The sequence below is a fragment of the Hypanus sabinus genome, chromosome X2, assembly GCF_030144855.1.
Source record: "Hypanus sabinus isolate sHypSab1 chromosome X2, sHypSab1.hap1, whole genome shotgun sequence".
NCBI lineage: Eukaryota > Metazoa > Chordata > Chondrichthyes > Myliobatiformes > Dasyatidae > Hypanus > Hypanus sabinus.
In genome coordinates, this window is record NC_082739.1 from 16,700,258 (window position 1) to 16,722,541 (window position 22,284).

At 38.3% G+C, this 22,284-nt stretch overlaps 1 protein-coding gene across 19 annotated transcripts in view; it reads left to right on the forward strand.

Annotated features, from left to right (window-relative positions):
- Positions 1-22,284, forward strand: part of LOC132385195 (protein Aster-B-like) — a 406,923-nt gene that overhangs the window by 71,108 nt on the left and 313,531 nt on the right. For 3 of the 19 annotated variants that reach the window (XM_059957074.1, XM_059957078.1, XM_059957081.1), the window contains exon 1: positions 7,626-7,692. The exons of 12 other annotated variants lie outside the window; for them this stretch is intronic. In XM_059957074.1, the coding sequence (XP_059813057.1) occupies positions 7,670-7,692 (23 nt within the window). In that variant the 5' untranslated portion in view covers positions 7,626-7,669. Of the gene's footprint in view, positions 1-7,625; positions 7,693-17,727; positions 17,743-22,284 lie in introns of those variants that run through there. 4 more of the 19 variants (XM_059957079.1, XM_059957082.1, XM_059957076.1 and 1 more) reach the window with 4 other exon arrangements.

Consider the following 22,284-nt stretch of genomic DNA (forward strand, 5'->3'; position numbering starts at 1 on the left):
TCCACCCCCCCTCCCCCCCCCCCCAGCCTTCACTGTTCCATAGAATGGAACCCAAGTTTGTCCAACCTTTCCTAATAGCAGACCTTCTAATCAATGCAGTATCCTGGTAAACTTCTTTTGCACCCTTTCCAAAGCCTTGACATCCTTCCTGTAATGGACAATCAGAAAACTATGCAATACTCCAGATGCAGCTTAACCAGATTCTTATAAAACTACAACATAACTTTTCGACTCTTGTACTCTCCATTCCCAAGGATTCTGAAGTCAGTACATTTGTGAGCCCTGATGAGCACAATACCTGATCTCTGATCTCTGCACTTTGCAGTTCAGATTGCTAACTATTATATTGAAAGGGAATATTGACTGAATGTATTATTATAGATTTGAATATGGTTATAGGAATAGCTGTTTGTTCTTATTGCCTTCCGGGGGGGGGGGGAGGGGTTATAAAAATGCCAAGTGGATAGGTATATTGATGATAAGCAGGTTGTACCTGGTTGGGGAGGGTAACAAATCAGGATAATATAGATAATATAGGGCTGGTGGGTGGGTTGGAGGGAATGGAAATGGTGAACAAAAGGATACGGAAGACCAGTAGGTGTTGGAAAGGAATATAGATGTGAATGTTGTGTGTTACTTGCAATTGAAAAATTCAATGCTCACACCATTGGGTTGCAAGTTTCCCTAGTTGAATATGAGATGTCATTCTTTTGGTTTGTATTTAGCCTGGCTGTGGCAGTGGAGAAGGCTGAGGACGGACATATTAGTATGGGATTGGAGTCTGGAGTTGATATGATATGCATCCAGAATATCAGGAATTCTCTTCCTAAATGTCTATTATTATCAGATGTCCTTTAAAACCTACCTTTTTGGTCATCACTTTAATCTTTTGGTGCCTAATGTTGTCTGATAATGCTCCATTGAAGGACTTGAGACATTTTCTTAATGTTTGCTGTCCTCTGCAAATGTCACTTATGGAACAAATGTATTAAATTTTAAGAAACTTCTTGCTAATTTTCAGGAATCATCTGAGCAATTATGCACTTTTTCACTTGTCTGAGAAGGTGGTAGGGAACTATTATTTGATAGAGTTGATGGCAGTTAAATATAAATTAGAGTGGGATTTGAATCATATTGGGGCAGACCACACAAAGAAGGAATATTTTCTTTATTCTTAAGAGACAGTATTACTGAACTTGCTAGTTTCTTTCATTTTAAGCTGTTAAATGTATTAAAAATGCTTTACTATAATTGGTAATGCTAATTTTCCATTGTTTAGAAAGTGATGAGATAATGAGTTGAGTTTATAAACAAACCCTTGTGAATTCTGTGAATCGCTAGTTTTATCAGTAAGAAACTGCAGAAATTGCAATCAAGCATTTTGTTTGTTGATCTTCTTAAACTGGCATTACTGGGACTACTAATCCTTAGAATTGAATATTTAGACTCCTGGGATTTCTATTGATCTCAAGATGGAGAATATTGGAAATTACTTATTCAGTCATGATTAGCAAACAGTGATTGGAACCAATATTCATGATTGTTCATTGTCATTCTTGAGTACACAAATGTACAGGGAAATAAGATGATAGTTACTGCAGATCCAATGCAGCATGAAAAACACGATTAGCATAAAAAACACAATAAATAAAATATGTAAGATTAGTTTATATGCATAGACTGATTTATGTACATTAAGTGACACTAGGTTCAGGAGTATCTGTACATAAGGTATCTCTATGGGTTAACTGATGCAGAGGTGATCTGGTATACATTTTCTTTCAATTATACCCTCCAACTGATTCTATTAAAAAGTCAGGGGTAATGAATAGTGCACCATGGATTGCATCTGACTGGATTGACTGGACATCTTGTCCAGATGGGGGTGTGTGCATTGACAAACTACCTGTATTAAGGTTACCATTAACTCTGGGTAGTGTTACTCACAAGCATTTGAGTTGTATTGGTGATCATTCATGCGGTAATACTTGTTATATTAAAACCTACCCGATGCTTGTATCGAAAATAAGTTATAATTTAATGCACTCTGGACACTTTCTGTTTAATTAATGTGGTCTTATTCTTTCTGTATTACCAACCTTGTTGAGTCATGTTGCATTACTTTCCCAGGTGACCAGGCTTTCTGCTTAAGATGCTATGGTGTAAAAGTGAAAAATCTGCAGTGATAGGAATCTGAAATTGGAAATAATCAACAGGTCAGATGGAATCTGGGAACAGATGAAATAAAATCAAGCTTTAAGATCCTGAAAGCAAGATTATCAATGTAAAATACTAACTTTTTCCAATATTTTCTGTTTTATTTAAAAAATAAAATTCTGCTTCTATTTATGGCCATACCCATACAGAAACCCACATGAAGTATTCATAGCCATTGCTGGAAGATCAGGTTTCCGCTGAACTATAGCTGTGTTTTGTCATTGACTACCAACAGTTATGAATTGAATATTTTAACTGTTTATGGAGGAAGCGGAGGACTTGATTATTAGTAGATGGAATTCGAATGATTTTAAATTTAAGCAATAATTTGAGACCACAACTTTCAACTCCCAATCTCAGTTATCAATCAGAATTGTTTTATTATCACCAATATCGTGAAATTTGTTGTTTTGCGGCAGAAGTATTGTGCAATATATTAAAAGTTATAATAAATTACACCCAAGCTGGAACACCCAAGCAATCTCCAAACTTCTGCACTCCTTGCTGTTTCAATCACCCTTGTCAAATTTAATCGGTGAAATGGGGTCAAACATTGGCTTATATGCTATCCTGCAGCCTTCCCACCACGAGGTTCGCTCAAGCTGCATTTGAATCCTGGAATTCTCTTGGAGACTGCAGAATGCTGAAGCACTCAAATGATCTCCAAACAACAAAACACAGGCTCCAACAGTTCCAGAATCACATTCAAGACAAGAAGAAAGCATAAAAGACATTAAAGAAGTGAAAAACATGGTTTCATGATCTATCCAGAAGATGTTAACCAAAGGAGTGTTGTACGCAGTCGCCATCTTGACTGGAAGGAAGATGTTAAACTGAGGCTGCCTTCCTGAGTTGATTGGAGACATCAGATGGTTAGTAGGGAATTTTCTCAGCAAGTATTTAGCCATAGGCCTGAATCATTGGTTTATATTTTACAGGGCTCTCACAGTGGAAAAAATAGTGCCCACAATGATCAGTTGACCTATTTGTAATGGCTTTCCTCTTCCTTGAAATCAATTGTTGTCAGTCACCAGATTTAGAAACTTTCTGCAGTGATGATGTTATCAAGCAGATTGGTCAACCAATTATACTGAAGAATTCTCACAAATTTCAAAAGAAAGTACATAATTTTTAACTGACATTTTAAGTATGCCCAGAAATGTGAAATATTTGAGCCTGCACATGGAATTAGATAGAAGCTGAACTATTGTAAGCTTTGCAGCATAAAAATGATCTTTCACTATATAAACACACAGAAATTTGAACTAATAATTTCAGTAAATAGCAATTTGCATATACAGTTAGCCCTCCTTATCCGCGAATTCTGCATGTGCGAATTCAACCAACTGTGAATCGCGAAAACCTGGAAGTGCTCTTCCAGCACTTGTTGTTCGAGCATGCATAGACTTTTTTTCTTGTCATTATTCCCTAAACAATACAGTATAACAACTATTTTACAAAGCATTTACATTGTATTAGGTATAAGTAATCTAGAGATGATTTAAAGTATACGGAAAGATGTGAGTAGGTTATCGTAGATCACGATCGAAAAAAATTGGAAGTTCTCTTACTAAGTAAGTCGGAGCAGGTTCATCCAGTGTTATTTAGAGTCAGTCAAACGTTTGTCTTAGTATATAGTATATATTTTACCTTTCTATGCATAGAAAACACTTAAGAACCTATGTTTCAGCGCCGGGCCATTCCCGAGTTCGATCCAGTGACAGATTGCTCCCGAGAGCGCTCTCCGCCATGCCGGGTTGATGTGGAGGATCAAAAACCCAAAACCCAGTAATTAAACCACTGCATTGCTTAGTAATAATTGTAGCTTTCATCGGGGTAGAGCCTTTCTCACTTTATCCTTTAAAATCGTCCCGATCGTTGACCAACGTAGCCTAACCAATGACAGATGGCGTTTCACCTCTTTCCAATCACTTTATTATTTCCACTTTATTTTCAATCATGATCGTGATTATTTTCGTGAACAGAAACACTGCAGATTCAGATCTCTGCTGCCGGGTCCTAATGTCCATCACACTGAGACAGGTTAAATAAGGTCTGGGGTTCCGCTGGGTCCTAAGGTCCACTGCATTGAGACAGGTTGAATAAGGGACTTGAGCATCTGTGAATTTTGGTATCCGCGAGGGGTCCCCGAACCAATCCCTCGCGGATAAGGAGGACTGACTGTACTCAAAGAAACGTAAACTTTAGTCTCAACACATTGTGGAAGTTGGCCATATTGGAAGTTCCCATGCCAAGGCAACTTGCACCTATGGGTTTAATAGGAATTAGAGAGCGGGAGCTTAGTAGGGATGATGATTGAAGAGAATCAGAATTACACTTAATATCACCGGCATATGTTAAATTTGTTAACTGCGGTAACAGTACAATGCAATACATAATAGAGGGAAAAAATCTGTCAATTATAGTAAATACGTATACAGTTGCAAGAAAAGTTTGTGAACCCTTTGCAATTACCTGGTTTTCTGCATTAATTACTCATAAAATGTGGTCTGATCTTCACCTAAGATGTTTCAATCACACATTCACTTTAATTGGTGCACAATTAAAGCTTTAATCAATGAAATTGAGTCAAACATTGGCTTGTACCCCGTCTCGCAACCTGCCCGCCAGAAGATTTACACACGTTGTCTTCATCTTAGTGTGGTGAACTATGTGCCTGTTGGGACACGCCCCTGCTGACTGCTCCTGTGGCTCCTCCCACAGGCCCCTGTATAAAGGAGATCTGCGGCCTGACGCTCGGCCTCAGTCTCCAAGACATTGTATGATAGACACTCACTCCTGGTTCCTTCTTCCAGTCAATAAAAGCCGATATCTCGCCTTACGTCTCAGTGTGAGTTATTGATGGTGCATCACTTAGTATAGGAGGGAGATTGAAAATCTGGCTGAGTGGTGCCATAACAATAGCTTTTTACTCAATGTTAGCAAGTTTAAGGAGCTGTTTATTGACTTCAAGAGGAGGAAAATAATGGTCTGTGAGTCAGTCCTCATCGGAGGATCAGAGGTGGAGGGGGTCAGCAACTTCAAATTCCTGTGTGTTATTATTTCAGAGGGCCTGTCCTGGGCCCAGCATGTACGTGCAATTACAAAGGAAGCATGGGGTGCGAAGATGACATCTAAAACTTAGACAGACTTTTATAGATATGTGTGGAAGAGTATATTGACTGGCAGCAACACAGCCTGGTATGGAAACACTAATGCCCTTGAATGGAAAATATTACAAAAAGTAGAATATGGCCCTCCATTGAGCACATGGAGCATTATTCCAGGAAACCAGCATCCATCATCAGGGTCCCCCATCACCCAGATCATTCTTTCCTCCTTGACTGCTATCAGGAGCCCCAGGACTCTCACTACCAGGTTCAGAAACAGTTGTTACCCCTCAGCCATCAAGGTCTTGAACCAAAGGGGATAATTTCACTGAATTTCATTTGCCCCATCAGTGAACTGTCCCCATAACCTATGGAGTCACTTCTAAGGACTCTTCATTTCATGTCTCAATATTTGTTGCTTGCTTGCTTATTTATTTATTATTGATTTTCTTGTATTTGTACAGTTTATTTTTGCACATTGGTTGATTGCCCAGTTGGTGTGGACTTTCATTGAGTTTTTTATTGAGTATGCTCGCAAAAAAATGAGTATCAGGGTTCTATATGGTGACAAGTATGTACGTTGATGAGAATAATAAATAAGCAATAAATATTCTCTCCCTCTCCCCCACCCCCTCCTCCTGTCACAGAAAGAACATACAACTGCACCAGTACTATTACCAGAAAGCACTAGAGATTAGGATTGAACCTGAGTCTTTGGATCTGTGAGATAGCGGTGTTTCTAGTTGCACCATTGTACTGTTCACCTTTTATTTTGTAGCTTCCTCTTGATGGCTTGGAATTCAATATGTGCAATGGTAGGACACATACAATCATTCTGTGCAACATTTGATATACCAGTGTAATGTTTCAATAATCAGTCGCAGCTTATTCACCTTACTAAAATAGGCCATGTTCCTGTTTATAAACCTGAGATGATCTGAAGTTTTGCTGTCAGTGTCCCAACTTGCTCCATTACTATTTAGCCTTGATGTCTATTCTTGCTGACCTAATTAAGAGTTTTAAAATTCTTATTTATGGCCTTACACACCCTATCTTTGAAATCTAAGCATCCTGCCTACAGAGTCACTCTTCTAGTTCTGGTGTCCTCGTCATCCATGAACGTAAATATATGGCAGTAATGGTGGCTATAATTTCATATGTCAAACCCTAAACTCTGAAATTCACATTAAATATTGGTAGCCTACTATCTCTCTTTCCCCCTGAAGTTATCTCTCAAAACCCACTATTTTGATTGTGATTTAAAGTATTTGCACCAATATGTGGCTTGGTGGTCATACTTCATTTGATGATATTTCATTAAAATGATGTGGACTTTTTTTTAAGTTAAAGTAATTATGTAAATACTAATTGTTATTAAAGTACACAATGTGCACCATGATGGCATAGCAGTTAGCGTGACGCTAATACAGCTTGGGGCATTTTGGTATTCAGTTCCAGCGCCATCTGTAAGGAGTTTGTACGTTCTCTCTGTGAGTGTGTGAGTTTCCTTACGGTGCTTCAGTTTCCTCCCGCAATCTAAAGATGTACTGGTTAGTAGGTTAATTGGCTATTGTAACTTGTCCTGTGATTAGGCTAGTGTTTATAGGTGGATTGCTGGGTGGTGTGGCTCATTGGGTCGGCAGGGCCTGTTTGGCACTGTATCTCTAAATAAATGACAATGAACTGTACTGGAGGAAGTGTTTATTGCTGCAGTCTTCCAAGTTGCAGAACGAGTTTTTCACTACAGGCTGTTGTAAAAACTAACCTTAAGAAAACAACCAGTGTCATCAGATCACCCCTTTTACAATTATTTATTTATTTTTTTATTCTACTGTATTTGAAGCTTGAGAAATATATTCTAAAGTAGAAGTCCATTGTTTAATAATGCTATCAAAAAGTGCACAGTAAATGCCATCATCTCTCAATTGTCATAATTTTACCACATGTTGTAAGGTGGTTGTGATTATTATAGAAGACACATGTTCAGAACTTGAAGTTTAACTTTTCAGAATCACATTCTCACTTTTGCAATTTTCACAGGATGAGCACAAAACATGATATTAATGGAAAATTATCCCTTCAACCATTAACTGTAACTTTACTTTCCCCCTTACCTTTGATCCCATAGACAGTTATAGATATAACAGGATTTAGCTGGTACAGAGTAAATTAAAGTATGTGTGATTAAGAGGAATGCGGGACTCTTGAATGCGGTTTTTAGATTTTAGTTAATAAGTAGTGCCTTACGGGTTTAATACTTAAGCCATTTTGGTTAGTTTTTCCAGTATTATAGTGCTATCTCATCTTGCTGGAACTCCCATACAGTGGGAAGTGTGAAATTTATGTATGGTATGACTGAATACAGGTAACAAAATTGTCATTGAAGCTTCTACACCAGGAAAGATAACACTACACATTTTCATTTCAACCTATTCAAAGCTGTAATTTTGCTTTGGCTTTCTTAAATGGCTATGATCCTTTCGCTTGTTATTAGAATTTATCGATGATAAATCGGAATAGGAGGAATCTAATACTAAATGCATATTTTCTTTGAAACCTGTTTAGCTGCAGTAGATCCTTAATGTAAAATGTGAGCATAAGAAAGAGTTTAATATATATAATATATAAACAATTTTTTTGTTCAGACTGATGAGTCAAATTTCAAGTTGTGCATACATACTTTAAAAACATTTTTAAAGGAAAGTGTACATACTTTCTTTATTTTTAAGATAAAGTTAAGTGTAATCTTGGATTACATGTCCCTAAAAAGACAAATCTGTTATCTTAAGTGTTCTAAGTATGTAATGTGATGGCATTATTAAACAATTCAGAATTAATCTCCGGTAAAGAAGTATCTCTTTAATTAATGTGTTTTAGTACCACGTTATTGGCAACTTAATTGTTGGAAATTTATGTATACAGTTTGGTAGCCAGTTATTTTGATCAAATTTATATCTTTTGTCATGTAGCTTACTGTTTTGGGTGTTTCAAGCAATGTGAATATGTTGCTCTGTGTGTGTGCGTGCGCGAGTAAGAGAACACAACCAGGTTTTAGCCATATCCTCTTTTTTTAGTTTTTTATTTCAAAGAAGTACTTCATTTAGTAATGATAAATTTACTATAAAAAGCAACATTTTTTGCTAATAAAGCTTATATTGATATGGATGCAAATCAAAACTCAGTAATTTCTAGCACTGAAGTAATGGTGTCAAGTCACAGCAGATGTGATAGAGTTACTGCCTTAAAATCATTTGCCATTATTTGTTTGGAATATTCTATATGATGCTAGGTTTAAAATAAATGAATTTCATTTTATAGTGCTGTGGAATGGAGTGTGACAACTTTGTGAAGGAGGTGCTGTGGGCCATGAAGTTATATTGTATATTATCTCTGATTCCTCAAGTTATTAACTTGTTTATCAGTTAGTTATCTGGGATTGAAATGCAAAAATATTATTTCACAAATATGTTATTAAAAATTTTGTGAAATGTCATTTGTCAACATATAAAATGGAAAAATAATTTGAAGGAAAACAATTTTATAATGACAATTTTATTAAAATTTACAATTTCATATAGTTTACAATTTGATTAAAATTAGAAGTAGAATAACATTGGGAAAATAAAGATTAATGCATGAGCGGAAATTTTAAATGAAAAGAACAAAATGCAAGTTTATGTGATTTGTCAGCATAATTCAATAATGTGAGTGAAGTCAAAATAAATCTGTGGTTCAGAGACCTGAGAAGATACAAATGGGTCAGTTGGAAAATGAGAAGCCGGGGAGTTGTGAAGACAGCATGTAACCAGAATGCAGAAACTTCTAGTTTTCTGGTACTTTGTTTATAAATTCATGAGGCAGAAGCTCAACTTTCGGATCATTGCCAGTGAAGCTGTCCAGTCTCCATCTGCCTCTATACAGAATATTTCTGGTCTCTGTTTGATGAATGGGCAGTGATTGACATTGCACCAGTTTTTCTCCCTTCCTTTTCAGGCATATTATTTCACTTAGGTGGATTGAATCACTCTCCAAAACTGCTGATACTGCTGTTTTGTTGCTGACTGCAGTTGTGCATTTCTTCCGTTACAAAATAGTGATGAAGAGTGAAGTGAAAATTTAATACACTATTCACTAACAGCGAGCCAGCTTGAGTAATAGGATATCTTGAAACTCAACCTTAACCCTTAATTTTCATGAGTTAGTTCTCAACAAAATATCATGGGTCATCCCTAGTCCTAATCATAAATCTGAGTAAAGTATAGCTACAATGCACCAATGTTACTTTTATTTATTTGTTCTAATTCTGATGTGTCTTCCTTATGTATTATATACCTTCCCAACAAATGCCAAACAGAATTCTCTGCAGCTGTGTTAACAGCATTCCAGTGATATGTAAAATAAAGGCTGCATTTACACTTAAAAATTTTCCCTCAGAGATTATAGTGAAGTGTCATGCCATAAAGAGTTTGCAGTTTCTCTTAAAGACTGTAAGGAATGTTTGTTTAATCTGTTGTCTTTCACGAACAATTTAACTTGTAAATGCAAAGATTAAATTTCCTAGATGAAAACATAAATAAATGGTTCAGAATATGTGGCTCTTAATTTCCTCGGCCAAAATTACTGACAAAATAGTCATATATGTTCTCATTTTCATTTACCAGTGAAAGGTCATCATTAATGATTTAGAAATGATTCTAGTTTCAATTTAAGTTTCCCACCATGCATACCTGTCCTACTAGTTATTTACTGAAATTGTTTGTTATAAGACTGATTAATTGAAGATCTCCTTTAATTATTATTAGAAGTTTCTAAAGGATGACGTGTCAAACATTTTTGTAATCTCTCATAAGTAACCAGATGCACTACTTTGTAGTCACAGTGAATTTATTTTTGCAAATTTTGCATTAACCTTCAAAGATTCTTTGATGTTAGCTTTTGATAACTATTATTGCCTTGAAATTGGGCCATGATAACATATTTTTAAAAAAAAACTTTAAGAAAATAAGAATTAGAAAGTTGGCATTGAAGTCTTTTAACCTGATTCTTTCAATAAGATTGAGGCAAAGCTGATCATTGTCCTCAAATCCATTTTCCTTCCTGATAAGTATAGAGCTGCAGAATGGTTAAGTTATTGAGCTGAGAAATAGTCATAGAAGTTGTAGAATCATAGAAAAGTACAGCGCACAAACAGGCCCTTCAGCTCATCTAGTCTATGTAGAACCATTTAAATTGCCTACTCCAATCGACCTGCACTGGGACCATAGCCCTTCATACCCTTACCATCCATGTACCCCTCATAATCTTAGAAACCTCTATCAAATCTCTTAATCTTGGCTCATTGGCTCAATGGGGGAAGTCAGTGGTAGTGGAGGGATTGCTTTTCTGAGTGGAGGCCTGTGACTAATGGTGTGCCACAGGGATCAGTGTTATTTGTCATCTATGTCAATGATCTGGATGATAATGGGGTAAATTGGATCAGCAAATTTGCCGATGATACAAAATTGGAGGTGTAGTGGACAGTGAGGAAGGTTTTCAAAGCTTGCAGAAGGAACTGGACCAGCTGGAAAAATGGGCTGATAAATGGCAGAAGGAGTTTAATACAGACAAGTGTGAGGTATTGCACTTTGGAAGGACAAACCAAGGTAGAACATACAAGGTAAATGGTAGGGCACTGAGGAGTGCAGTAGAACAGAAGGATCTGGGAATACAGATACAAAATTCCCTAAAAGTGGCGTCACAGGTAGATAGGTCAGTAAAGAGAGCTTTTGGTACATTGGCCTTTATAAATCAAAGTATTGAGTATAAGAATTGGCATGTTATGGTGTAGTTGTATAGGGCATTGGTGAGGCCGAATTTGGAGTATTGTGTGAAGTTTTGGTCGCTGAATTACAGGAAGGATATTAATAAGATTGAAAGAGTGCAGAGAAGGTTTACAAGGATGTTGCCGGGACTTGAGAAACTGAGTTACAGAGAAAAAGTTGAAGAGGTTAGGACCTTATTCCCTGGAGTGTAGAAGAATGAGGGGAGACTTGATAGAGGTATATAAAATTATGATGGGTATAGATAGAGTGAATGCAAGCAAGCTTTTTCCAATGAGGCCAGGGGAGAAAAAAAACAGAGGTAATGTGGAAAAGTTTAAAGGGAGCATTGGTGGGGGGGCTTCTTCACACAGAGAATGGTGGGAGTGTGGAATGAGCTGCCAGATGAAGTTGTAAATGCGGGCTCACTTTTAACATTTAAGAAAAACTTGGACAGGTACAAGGATGAGAGGTGTATGGAGGGATATGGGCCAGGTGCAGGTCAGTGGGACCAGACAGAAAAATGGTTTGGCACAGCCAAGAAGGGCCAAAATGCCTGTTTCTGTGCTGTAATGTTCTATGTTCCAAGGAATAATGTCCAAACTTATTCAATCTTTCCTTATAACACAGGTTCTCCATACCCGACAATATCCTTCTAAATGTTCCTGATGCTCTTCAACCTTATTTATACCTTTCTGTAGGTCGGTGACCAAAACTGCACACAGTACTCCAAATTAGGCCTGACCAAGGTCGTATACTGTAATGGTGATCAACCTGATGTATTGAAACGAGTACCACAGTTGATTCTTTTCCACCTTTATTAGTAGCAAGCTATGAGAGAGAATCTTTCTTCTGCACTCACAGAGAATCAGACAGGGAAGCCTCTCTCTCGAAGCACAGAGATACAGAGTTTTTAAATACAATCTTTGTCACGAAAGCCTAGCAACAGTGATAGTCCAAGACAAAGGCCACTTAATCACCTAAAACAGAAGTGAACGTACTTGACAATGAATACTTAATCACATCAGGCAGAAGAAACAGAGAACAGAGTATAATTAATTCTCAACACATACAAACATGCTGGAGGAACTCAGCAGGTCGGGCAGCATCCGCTGAAATGAGCAGTCAATGTTTCGGGCTGAGACCCTTTGTCAGGACTGGAGGAGGAGGAGGCAGGGGCCCTATAAAGAAGGTGGAGGGAGGGTGGAAAACTAATCAGAGGAAAGACCAAGGAGTGGAGGAGGGGAAGCAGGGAGGGGATAGGCAGGAAAGGTGAAGAAGGAATGTAAGGGGAAAGCACTGTGGGTAGTAGAAGAAGGCAGAATCATGAGAGAGGTGATAGGCAGCTGGAAGAGGAGGCAGAGTGAAAGTGGGATGGGGAAGGGAGAGGGAGGGAATTACTGGAAGTTGGAGAATTGGATGTTCATACCAAGGGGCTGAAGACTACCCAGACGGTATATGAGGTGTTGCTCCTCCAGCCTGAGTTTGGCCTCAACCACGTCAATCAAAGCTTTCCGTTGTAGCTTATTCTCATAGACTGTTTTGTTTCTTCAGTAACTTAAAATTCTGTAGTTCTTTCAGAATTTTGGCAAATATTCTGGCTCTGGCTAATGCATTCCTTTCGGGGAAAGAAAAGGAGCAATGGGAAGTGGTATTAGAGTTTTTATTGTATGTATCTAATGCATCCAAAAATGATTGTAGACAGCTTGCAGCTATTTTTCACATGTAAATTAATTTTTGAACAAGTATTTTAACTCCAACTCTGTGCACTCTTCAGCAACTAGGGGTATATTTTCTAGCTTTTCTGCTGAGAAAATCAACCTTCCAATTTGCATTTTTGGTAACAGCAAGGTTGCTGGATCTCAAGAGAGATTGGACAAGTGCTGTTTCATATTTAATGTGGGATGCAAGACTTAAGGTCATTGCTCCCACTGAGGACATGAATGTTCCAGCTTCAAAAGCAGTGTATGTGCTTTTAAGTTTTGAAGACTGGTGGTTTTCTCAAGTATGACTAAAAACAAAAATTAAATATTTAATGCATAGGGCTGTTATCTTTTTATTAAACGTGGAATATTTGGATAGGGATAAAATCACACGTGCATGCATGCCTTTCATTGTTATTGCCACAAAATTAAATTAATCTTTACTGGCTGGCTGAATTTTTAAAAGTTCTCTTGGATAACTATAGCAGAATATTGTTATAGCAATACTTTGGGCTCCATAGGATGTCCATTTTCCATGATATATAAATAAAAGTGGATTTCGTAGTTTTACAATGTTTATTGTGAGTCTACAATTTCATAATTTTAAAACATAAATTTTAGCTGTTTTGTCAAATATCAGTCACTTCCTTCTTGTTGCTTTGGGATATAGAGATGATGAGCAAGGCCAGCATTTTGTTCTCCATCCATAGTTACATTTGAAAAGGTGTATGCATTCTGTTTGAATCATACTACTGGGTGGGAAAGGTACTCTTGCAGTACTGTTAGAAAAGCAGTTTGATTCGGTAATATTAATATATTTTCAGGTCCAAGTGTTTTATGCATGAGAGGGGACTTGTTATTTACTCTTTCATTGTATATTTAGAGCAGTGGGGTTGCCAGGCAGGATAGTGAAATGATCCTCTTGCAGGATGTGGGAAGGCAGGGAATCCTCCAGTGTCCCTGACGGCTCCACCTGCAAGAAGTGCATCCAGCAACAACACCCTTCCATGGCACTGGGGCTTAAGAGTCACATTGCTTTCTTTGTGCTTATAGATAATTGATTGTATTGAAAATTAAATCTTCTGTTGTCATCTTTAATAGTGCTTATTCATCAAGAAATATTCCAAATAAAATGAAAGCTTCAATTCAGCTGTCTTCTATTAAGTTCTCTAGCAATGGATAAAGCTATATTTTTTAAAAAATGAAAAAAACTGATGGAAGAAGATGGCTGATGAAAATTCATTTGACAAATATTTTAACTCCATTTAAAGTCTGGCTCATTTCAGATATCTTTGGTCATTTTATGGTTGTATCTCCTTGATATCTGATGTATTTAAATTGTTGAAGGACATGACTGTAGATTATAAGAAATCGGAGCAGGAGTAGGCCATCCGGTTCATCGAGCCTGCCCTGCCGTTCAATAAGATCATGGCTGATAAGTCCGTAAACTCAGCTCCATCTACCTGCCTTTTCCGCATAACCCTTAATTCCCTTACTATGTAAAAACCTATCTAACTGTTTCTTAGATATATTTAGTGAAGAAGCCTCAACTGCTTCCCTGGGCAGAGAATTCCACAGATTCACCACTCTTTGGGAAAAATAGTTTCTCCTCATCTCCATCCTAAGTCTTCTCCACTGAATCTCGAGACAATGCCCCCTAGTTCTCATCTCACCCACCAATGGAAACCACTTTCTTATTACTATCTTATCTATCCCTTTCAAAATTTTGTATGTTTCTATAAGATCCCCTCTCATTCTTCTGAACTCCAGAAAGTACAGTCCCAGTTGACTCAATCTCTCCTTGTAGGTTATTCCTTTCAACCTTGGAATCAACCTGGTGAACCTCCTATCCACTGCCTCCAAAGCCAGTATATCCTTCCTGAAGGATGGAGACCAGAACTGCACACAGTACTCCAGGTGCGGCCTCACCAGTACCCTGTATAGTTGCAGTATGACCTCCTTGCTCTTGAATTCAATCCCTCTAGTAATGAAGGCCAACATTCCGTTTGACTTCTTAATAACCTGTTGTACCTGCAAGCCAACTTATTGTGATTTCATGCACAAGCACTCCCATATTCCTCTGCACAACAGCATGCTGCAATCTTTCACCATTTAAATAATAATCTGTTCTTCTATTATTCCTTCCAAAGTGGATGATCTCGCATTTAACAACGTTGTATTTCATCTGGCAGACCTTAGCCCACTCACTTAGCCTATCTATATCCCTCTGCAGACTCTCCACATCCTCTGTACAATTTGCTTTTCCACTCAGTTTAGTGTCATCAGCAAATTTTGCTACGCTACACTCAGTCCCCTCTTCCAAATCATCAATGTAAATGGTAAACAGCTGTGGGCCCAGCACTGACCCCTGTGGCACATCACTCACCACTGACTGCCAACCGGAGAAACACCCATTTATACCAACTCTCTGCCTTCTATTGGTTAACCAATCCACTATCCATGCCAATACAGTTCCTCCGACTCCATGCATCCGTATCTCATTTGTAAGTCTCTGGTGCGGCACCTTATTGAACGCCTTCTGGAAATCCAGGTATACGACATCTACCTGTTCCCCTCTATCCACTGCACTCATTATGTCCTCAAAGAACTCCAGTAAGTTTGTCAAACAGGACCTGCTCTTTCTGAATCCATGCTGCGTCTGTCTAATGGAACCACTCCTTTCTAAATGTTTTGCTATTTCTTCTTTAATGACAGCTTCAAGCATTTTCCCGGCTACAGATGTTAAGCTAACTGGCCTATAGTTGCCCATCTTTTGCCTACACCCTTTTAAAAAAAAGTGGTGTGACATTTGCTGTCTTCCAATCTGCCGGGACCTGCCTAGGGTGTAGAGAATTTTGGTAAATGATTACCAACGCGTCTACTATAACCTCCGCCAATGCCCTCAGCACCCTGGGATGCATCCCATTAGAACCAGGGGACTTATCTACCATCAGGCCATCCAGTTTGCTCATCACTATCTCTTTAGTGACAGTGATTTTATCGAGGTCCTCATCTCCCATTTCATGCATACACATCATTCTTTTGCATTTTAGATGTGTCCTCCACCGTGAAGACCGACACAAAATAGTCGTTCAATGCCTCAGCCATTTTCTTATCACCCAGTAACAATTTCCCCTTCTTGTCTTTCAAGGGACCTATGTTGACTTTAGTCACCTTCTTCTGCTTTACATATTATTTTCCCTTTCCTTACTTCTTGTTTAGTTGTTCTTTCTTTTTAAAGTTTTCCCAATCCTCCAGTGTCCCACTACTCTTTGCAACTTTGTACACGAGCTTTTAATTTGATACTATCTTTTATTTCCTTAGATCTAATTATTTCATCCCCCATCTGTATACGAAATTCAATCATACTATGATCACTCTTTCCAAGAGGATCCCTGACTACAAGATCGTTAATCTTACCTGTCAAATTGCACAGGACTAAATCTAAGATAGCATTTTCCCTTGTAGGTTCACTAACATGCTGCTCAACAAAGCCATCACGGATGCGTTCTATGAAGTCCTCCTCAAGACTTCCTTGACCATCCTGATTCACCCAATCTACGTGAGGCTTTTTCCCAGGGCTGAAATGGTTGCCCCAAGAGGACACAGGTTTAAGGTGCTGGGGAGTAGGTACAGAGGAGATGTCAGGGGTAAGTTTTTTACTCAGAGAGTGGTGAGTGCATGGAATGGGCTGCCAGCAACGGTGGTGAAGGCAGATATGATAGGGTCTTTTAAGAGGCTTTTAGATAGGTACATGGAGCTTAGTAAAATAGAGGGCTATAGGTAAGCCTAGTAATCTCTGAGGTAGAGACATATTCAGCATAACTTTGTGGGCCAAAGGGTCTGTATTGTGCTGTAGGTTTTCTCTGTTTCTATGTAGAAGTTAAAATCCCCCATGACAACTGCTGTTCCATTCTTACAAGTCTCAGTTATTTCTTGGTTAATTGCCTCTACCACTGCAATAATTTTATTAGGTGGTCTATAGACAACTCCCACCAGTGATTTTTTTCCCTTTACTATTCTTAACCTCTACCCAGATGGACTCAATATTCTGGTCTGTAGATCTTATATCGTCTCTCACAATCACCCTGATCTCATCCTTAATTAACAGCGCCATCCCACATCCTTTGCCTTCCTGCCTATCTTTCCATATTACTTGATACCCTTGGATATTTAATTATCTGTTTATCTTGCCTCAATCATCTTAACCTGTACATCTGATTCCTAGAACTTCCTAGAGTAAGACATCTACAGCTGCCAGCTTGTGCAGTGACTGTGCTGTAACAGGTACTTCCTAAGTAAAAACAAGTATTGTAGATGTGAATTTGAATTAAAACACCAAGATTCTGAACAAAGATCGTTGCCCTGAAACATTAGCTGTGCTTCTCCCTCTGCAGATGTTGCTTAACATGCTGAGTACTTACAGTTTTTATTTTGTTTTTATTTTGTGCTTGCAAAGCTTGTGAGAAGAGAACTGTGGTAAAATAATTTGATAACCTGTAATGCACACTGACTACAAAATGACCCCACTTCCAGCCCCTAAGCCGTGTTCACAAAGGGAAATCCAACAGCTTTATTTTTACTCATAAAGAACCCACAAGCATCAATTTAAATAGTGAGTATTTTACTTTGGGTGAGTGATAACTGTTGGCTAGTTCATTATGGAAAAACTCTGTTCTTTGTTGTAAGTTTCCAAATGAACAGGCCTCTGTTTAATATTTCATCTGGAAATTGACACTGAACCTAAAAGAGATAAACAATAAAAAATAGGTTGGATTAATGATTCTCAATGAGGAAAGTTTCTTGATTATGATAAAAGGAGGACATTTTGGAAATCTGGATGTGAAAGATGGAATGGATCAGTGTAGCATTGTAGTGGCAGCAATGAAGTTGTCAGATCTTGCAAGAAGTAAGGTAGGAAGAACTTGAATGAACTTTTTTTCTGAGCACTTTCACAACTATTCCCTAGGTGAAAGATTTTGTCTCAAAAGTCTTTACAAACTATAGTAGTGCATTTATAAATGAATGCCACGTGTGCCAGCATTACAGGTAGTGACTGATTGGTATGCAGTTTAGATGTCAATCCATTTGTCATCTCTCATTATCTGTAAAATTGTCTACCACAATTTAGTGAAACAAATGGAAATATCGCAGGGGAATTGGTTTTGATACTGTCAGAAATGTCAGAGTTTGTTGGCTAGACTCATTGTTTCAGTTAGTTGTATTGCTTGAGTCAAGCCATCTGTCACACCAATCTAGAAAGTTCCCTGAGGCTTGCTACATGCAGATATGAACAACTTCATTAACTGCATGAAAACATTCAGCCCAGACTCGGTACCTGGCCAAATACTAAAGACCTGTGCTGATCAACTGGCTGTTCACTAATATTTTCAACCTCTCGCTTCAGCAATCTGAGGTACCCACCTGCTTCAACCAGGATTCAATTATACCAGTGCCTAAGCAAAATTTGGTAACCTACCTCACTGACTATCATCCAGTAGAAATTACATCCTCCATGATGAAGTGTTTTGAGAGGTTGGTGAATTCGACTCCTGTCTGAGAAGCAAGGTGGATTCACTCCAATATGCCTACTGTCACAACAGGTTCACAGCAGATGCCATTTCATTAGCTCTTCACTCAACCCTGAAACATCTGGACAGCGAGGAAGCATACAACAGGATGCTGTTTATCGACTGCTGCTCGGCACTCAATACTATCGTCCCCTCAAAATCAATCAATAAGCTTCAAGTCCTAGGTTTCAATACCTCCTTATGCAACTGGATCCTAAATTTCCTCACTTACAGACCCCAATCAGTTTGGATTGGCAATAACATCTCCTCTACAATCTCCATCAACACAGGTGCACCACGAGGCTCTGCGCTTAGCCCCCTGCTCTACTCGCTTTATACTTATCACTGTGAGGCTAAGCACAGATCCAATGCCATATTCAAGTTTGCTGATGACACCACTGTCGTAGGCTGAATTTTTTAAAAAGTGACAAATTAACATATAGGAAGGTGATAAAACATCTGGCTAAGTGGTGCCACAACAACAACAAAGCACTCAATGTCACCAAGACCAAGGAGCTCATTATTGACTTTAGGAGAAGGAAACCGGAAGTCCATGGGCCAGTCCTTCGAGGTGCAGAGAGTCCTGCCCGACCTGCTGAGTTCATCCAGCTTGTTTGTACGTGTTGATACAGACTCAGGAAAGCAGCATTCATTCTCAAGGACCCCCACCGCTCAGGCCATGCTCTCTTCTTGCTGCTGCCATCAGGAAGAAGTTGGAGGAGCCTCAGGACCCACATAACCAGGTTTAGGAACAATTATTACCCCTCAACCATCAGGCCCTTGAACCAGTAGGGATAACTTCACTGAAATGTTTTTACAACCTATGGATCCACTTCCAAGAATGCTTCATCTCATGTTCTCGATATTTATTGTATATTTATTATCATTAGTATTATTTTCTCTTTTTTATTTGCACATTGGTTTGGTTATCCATCCTGTTGGGTGCAGTCTTTCATTAATTCTATTGTATTTCTTAGATTTACTGTGTATGCACGCTGGAAAATGCACCTCAGGGTTGTATATGGTGATGTGTATGTACTTTGATAATAAATTTACTTTGAACTTTTTTGAACTAACCACAACGGCTTCCATCACTTTGCACAGAGTTGAGAATAGAATAATGAAGCATGCATGTATAGTAGTGACTCAACAAGCCTTCTCTGACAGCACTTCAAGCTCATGACTTAGATCATACTGAGGGAAAGGGCAGGAGGTAACAGGTAATGATGTTATTCTTTAAGTTCCCTGTCAAATTGCTCACCATTCTGGTTTTTACATATACTGTATCTGTACTTTCTTCAAAGCTGCATCAAACTCTGGAACTGCTTATCATGCAGAACTGTGGGAGTACCTTCGTCATATGGAATACAGTTTTCTAAAAATCATTTGCTGCCAACAAAAATGGTTAAAGTTTGGAAAGTTTAGAATAAAAGGATGGTTGTTAAAGTTGTTGAGTATAATTAAAATGCGTTGAATTATTTGGATCTGAAATGTGTTGATCACTGAGATACTGATCACTGAAATAAATATTATTATGTTGTTACAAAGCCAGATTCTTGTACAAAGGAGAATATAATATTCAACAATTTATTTCTTCTTGTTCCGAATTGTGTTTGGGTAGAGTACAGAAAATGTGTTACTGGAGCAGAACTGGCTTTGCTTCAAAGCAATAGCATTGCCATCAGTCATTGTTGGACTTGAAATCAAGTTTGATTCAGGCTCCCTGATTGAATCCTGTAGGTACAACCTTATTTGACAGTTTTGAGTCAGGTGAACATGCAGAAAATTTGAGTATTTTATTTGGATTGCCCTAGGCGTATCAGCTTCATTGCTTTATCCAGGTAAGAATCATTGTATTTAGTTTTATTTTAATGAAGAATCAGTTTCAGATTGATTATCATCAGTTTGTGTTTTAACTTCATAGCAGGACAGATTTCCGAACCGATTTTATTTTCCTGTTTATCATTTATGGATAACTGTTTTCTGGACAATGCTGCCATCCTGTGGCCATTCCCCATACGTGACTTTTTGTGCCGTGAAATTTACATTGCGTTTACAGAGTGTGTAATGAAGCAAGATTTGCAGGCTAAATCATTAATCCAAAACTGTGCAAAGCTGAATAATGATTCAGATTGTTCATTCGGAGTGATATTATTGCATATTTTAAGGCAAATGTCTAGGTAGGTTCAGATACTCAAGTTTCTAATTTTTTTTCTATATCTGTCTTTTCAGTAGACATGACAGTAAAGCAAAAAGTGAACTGCATTTGTTTTTTTTTAATCAAATAGACGCAATTTGAATTAAGGGACTCTGCCTTCTGAATTTAAAATCAAAATAAACTGTCACTAATAGAAATCAGAAATAAAACCAGAAAAATGTCTGAAACGCTCAGTAGGTCAAGCGACATCTACAGAAGAAGAAACAGTCAACATTTCAGGTCAAACTCTTACTTCTTTCACAGATACTGCTTGGCCTACTGAATGTGTCCAGATTTCTTTTTTCCACAGACTGAATTTTTCCTCTGTTTAATTTGATGTGTATTGAATTAACTGTTCTGAAATGTGACAATTAAGACCCTGCGTTTTGATGAAGAGTTATTTTGGTGAAAACATTGACTCTGTTTCTCTTTCCCATGGACGCTGCCTGACCATAACATTTTCTGTTTTTTGCTTCTGCTTGTTAGTAATCTGACATACAGTTAGTGGTACAGAGTCATAGAACACTACAGCACAGAATCAGGCCCTTTGACCCATTTAATCTGTGCCGAAGATTAATCTGCCTAATCCAGGCATGGGCAAACTACGGCCCGGGGGCTTTTTAATCTTTTTAAGCTTTTTAATCCGGCCCGCAGAACTTGATGAAATTATATTAATAAACCTCGTTAACGTTTTTTCCCCGCAATTCTGGTGTTTTCCCAATAGATGACGCACTCTAAATACATTTGTGGCGACCCATTTCCTGGCACATCCGAACCGGCTCACAATTAGCCAGCGTTCCGGCTAAGGGAGATAGCCGGCAGGGATTTGCGAGCACAGAGCTTTGGAGCCTCTGCGCCACGGGGGGCAGGTTGAGGGAGGCTTAAAAGTGAGGCTGGGGATTTCGAATAAAGTTTTTTTTCTTCGACTGTAGTTACCGACTCCGTGTCGTAATTTTAGCGCTGCATGTAGCACACCGCTATACATTGACCTTTGTTGAGGTGCAGCGTATTACTCCACATTTGTGCTTTACTTTTTGTTCGGCTCGACCTATTTGTGTGAACAGGCGTTCAGCGCCATGAACGTCAACAAAGCCAGCCACAGATCCAAGTTAACTGACCAACACCTCAGATCCATCCTGAGAATTGCCACAACAAAACTAAATCCAGACTTTGATGCACTGGCTAAAAAGGGAGACCAACAACACTGTTCCTACTGAAATTAAAAATAAGTTTCTTCGTTGTGTTATGTAAAAAATGCATTTGAAAATATTTTTTTCAATAAGCCTTACATGTTACATGTCATTTCTGTTAAGTGATGGACATGAGTAGTGCGCAGGTGCACGTACGTTCTCAAAATAAAAAATGTGCTCCAGATCAAATAACACGCTCCGCATACTGGCGCGCTGTCACTGTTCTGTCATTGTGCTGGTTGTTGTTGAGTTTTGGCACAGGGGACAATTGAATAAGAAGGAGCAGGACAAGTAGACCTGCATCTCCTACCGTTTTTGAAATAAAGACTGTCAGGAGGAGAGTGATGATGATAATATCTTGAAGGATAACAGAATTTTCAGTGCTTTAAAATAATAACTGTTACTATTAAAAAAAGCTGTATTTTATTCATTTAATTTTCAGTGCTTTAAAAGTCATTTCAATAAATAGCTAAATACCATGGGACTTCAAAGACAGATA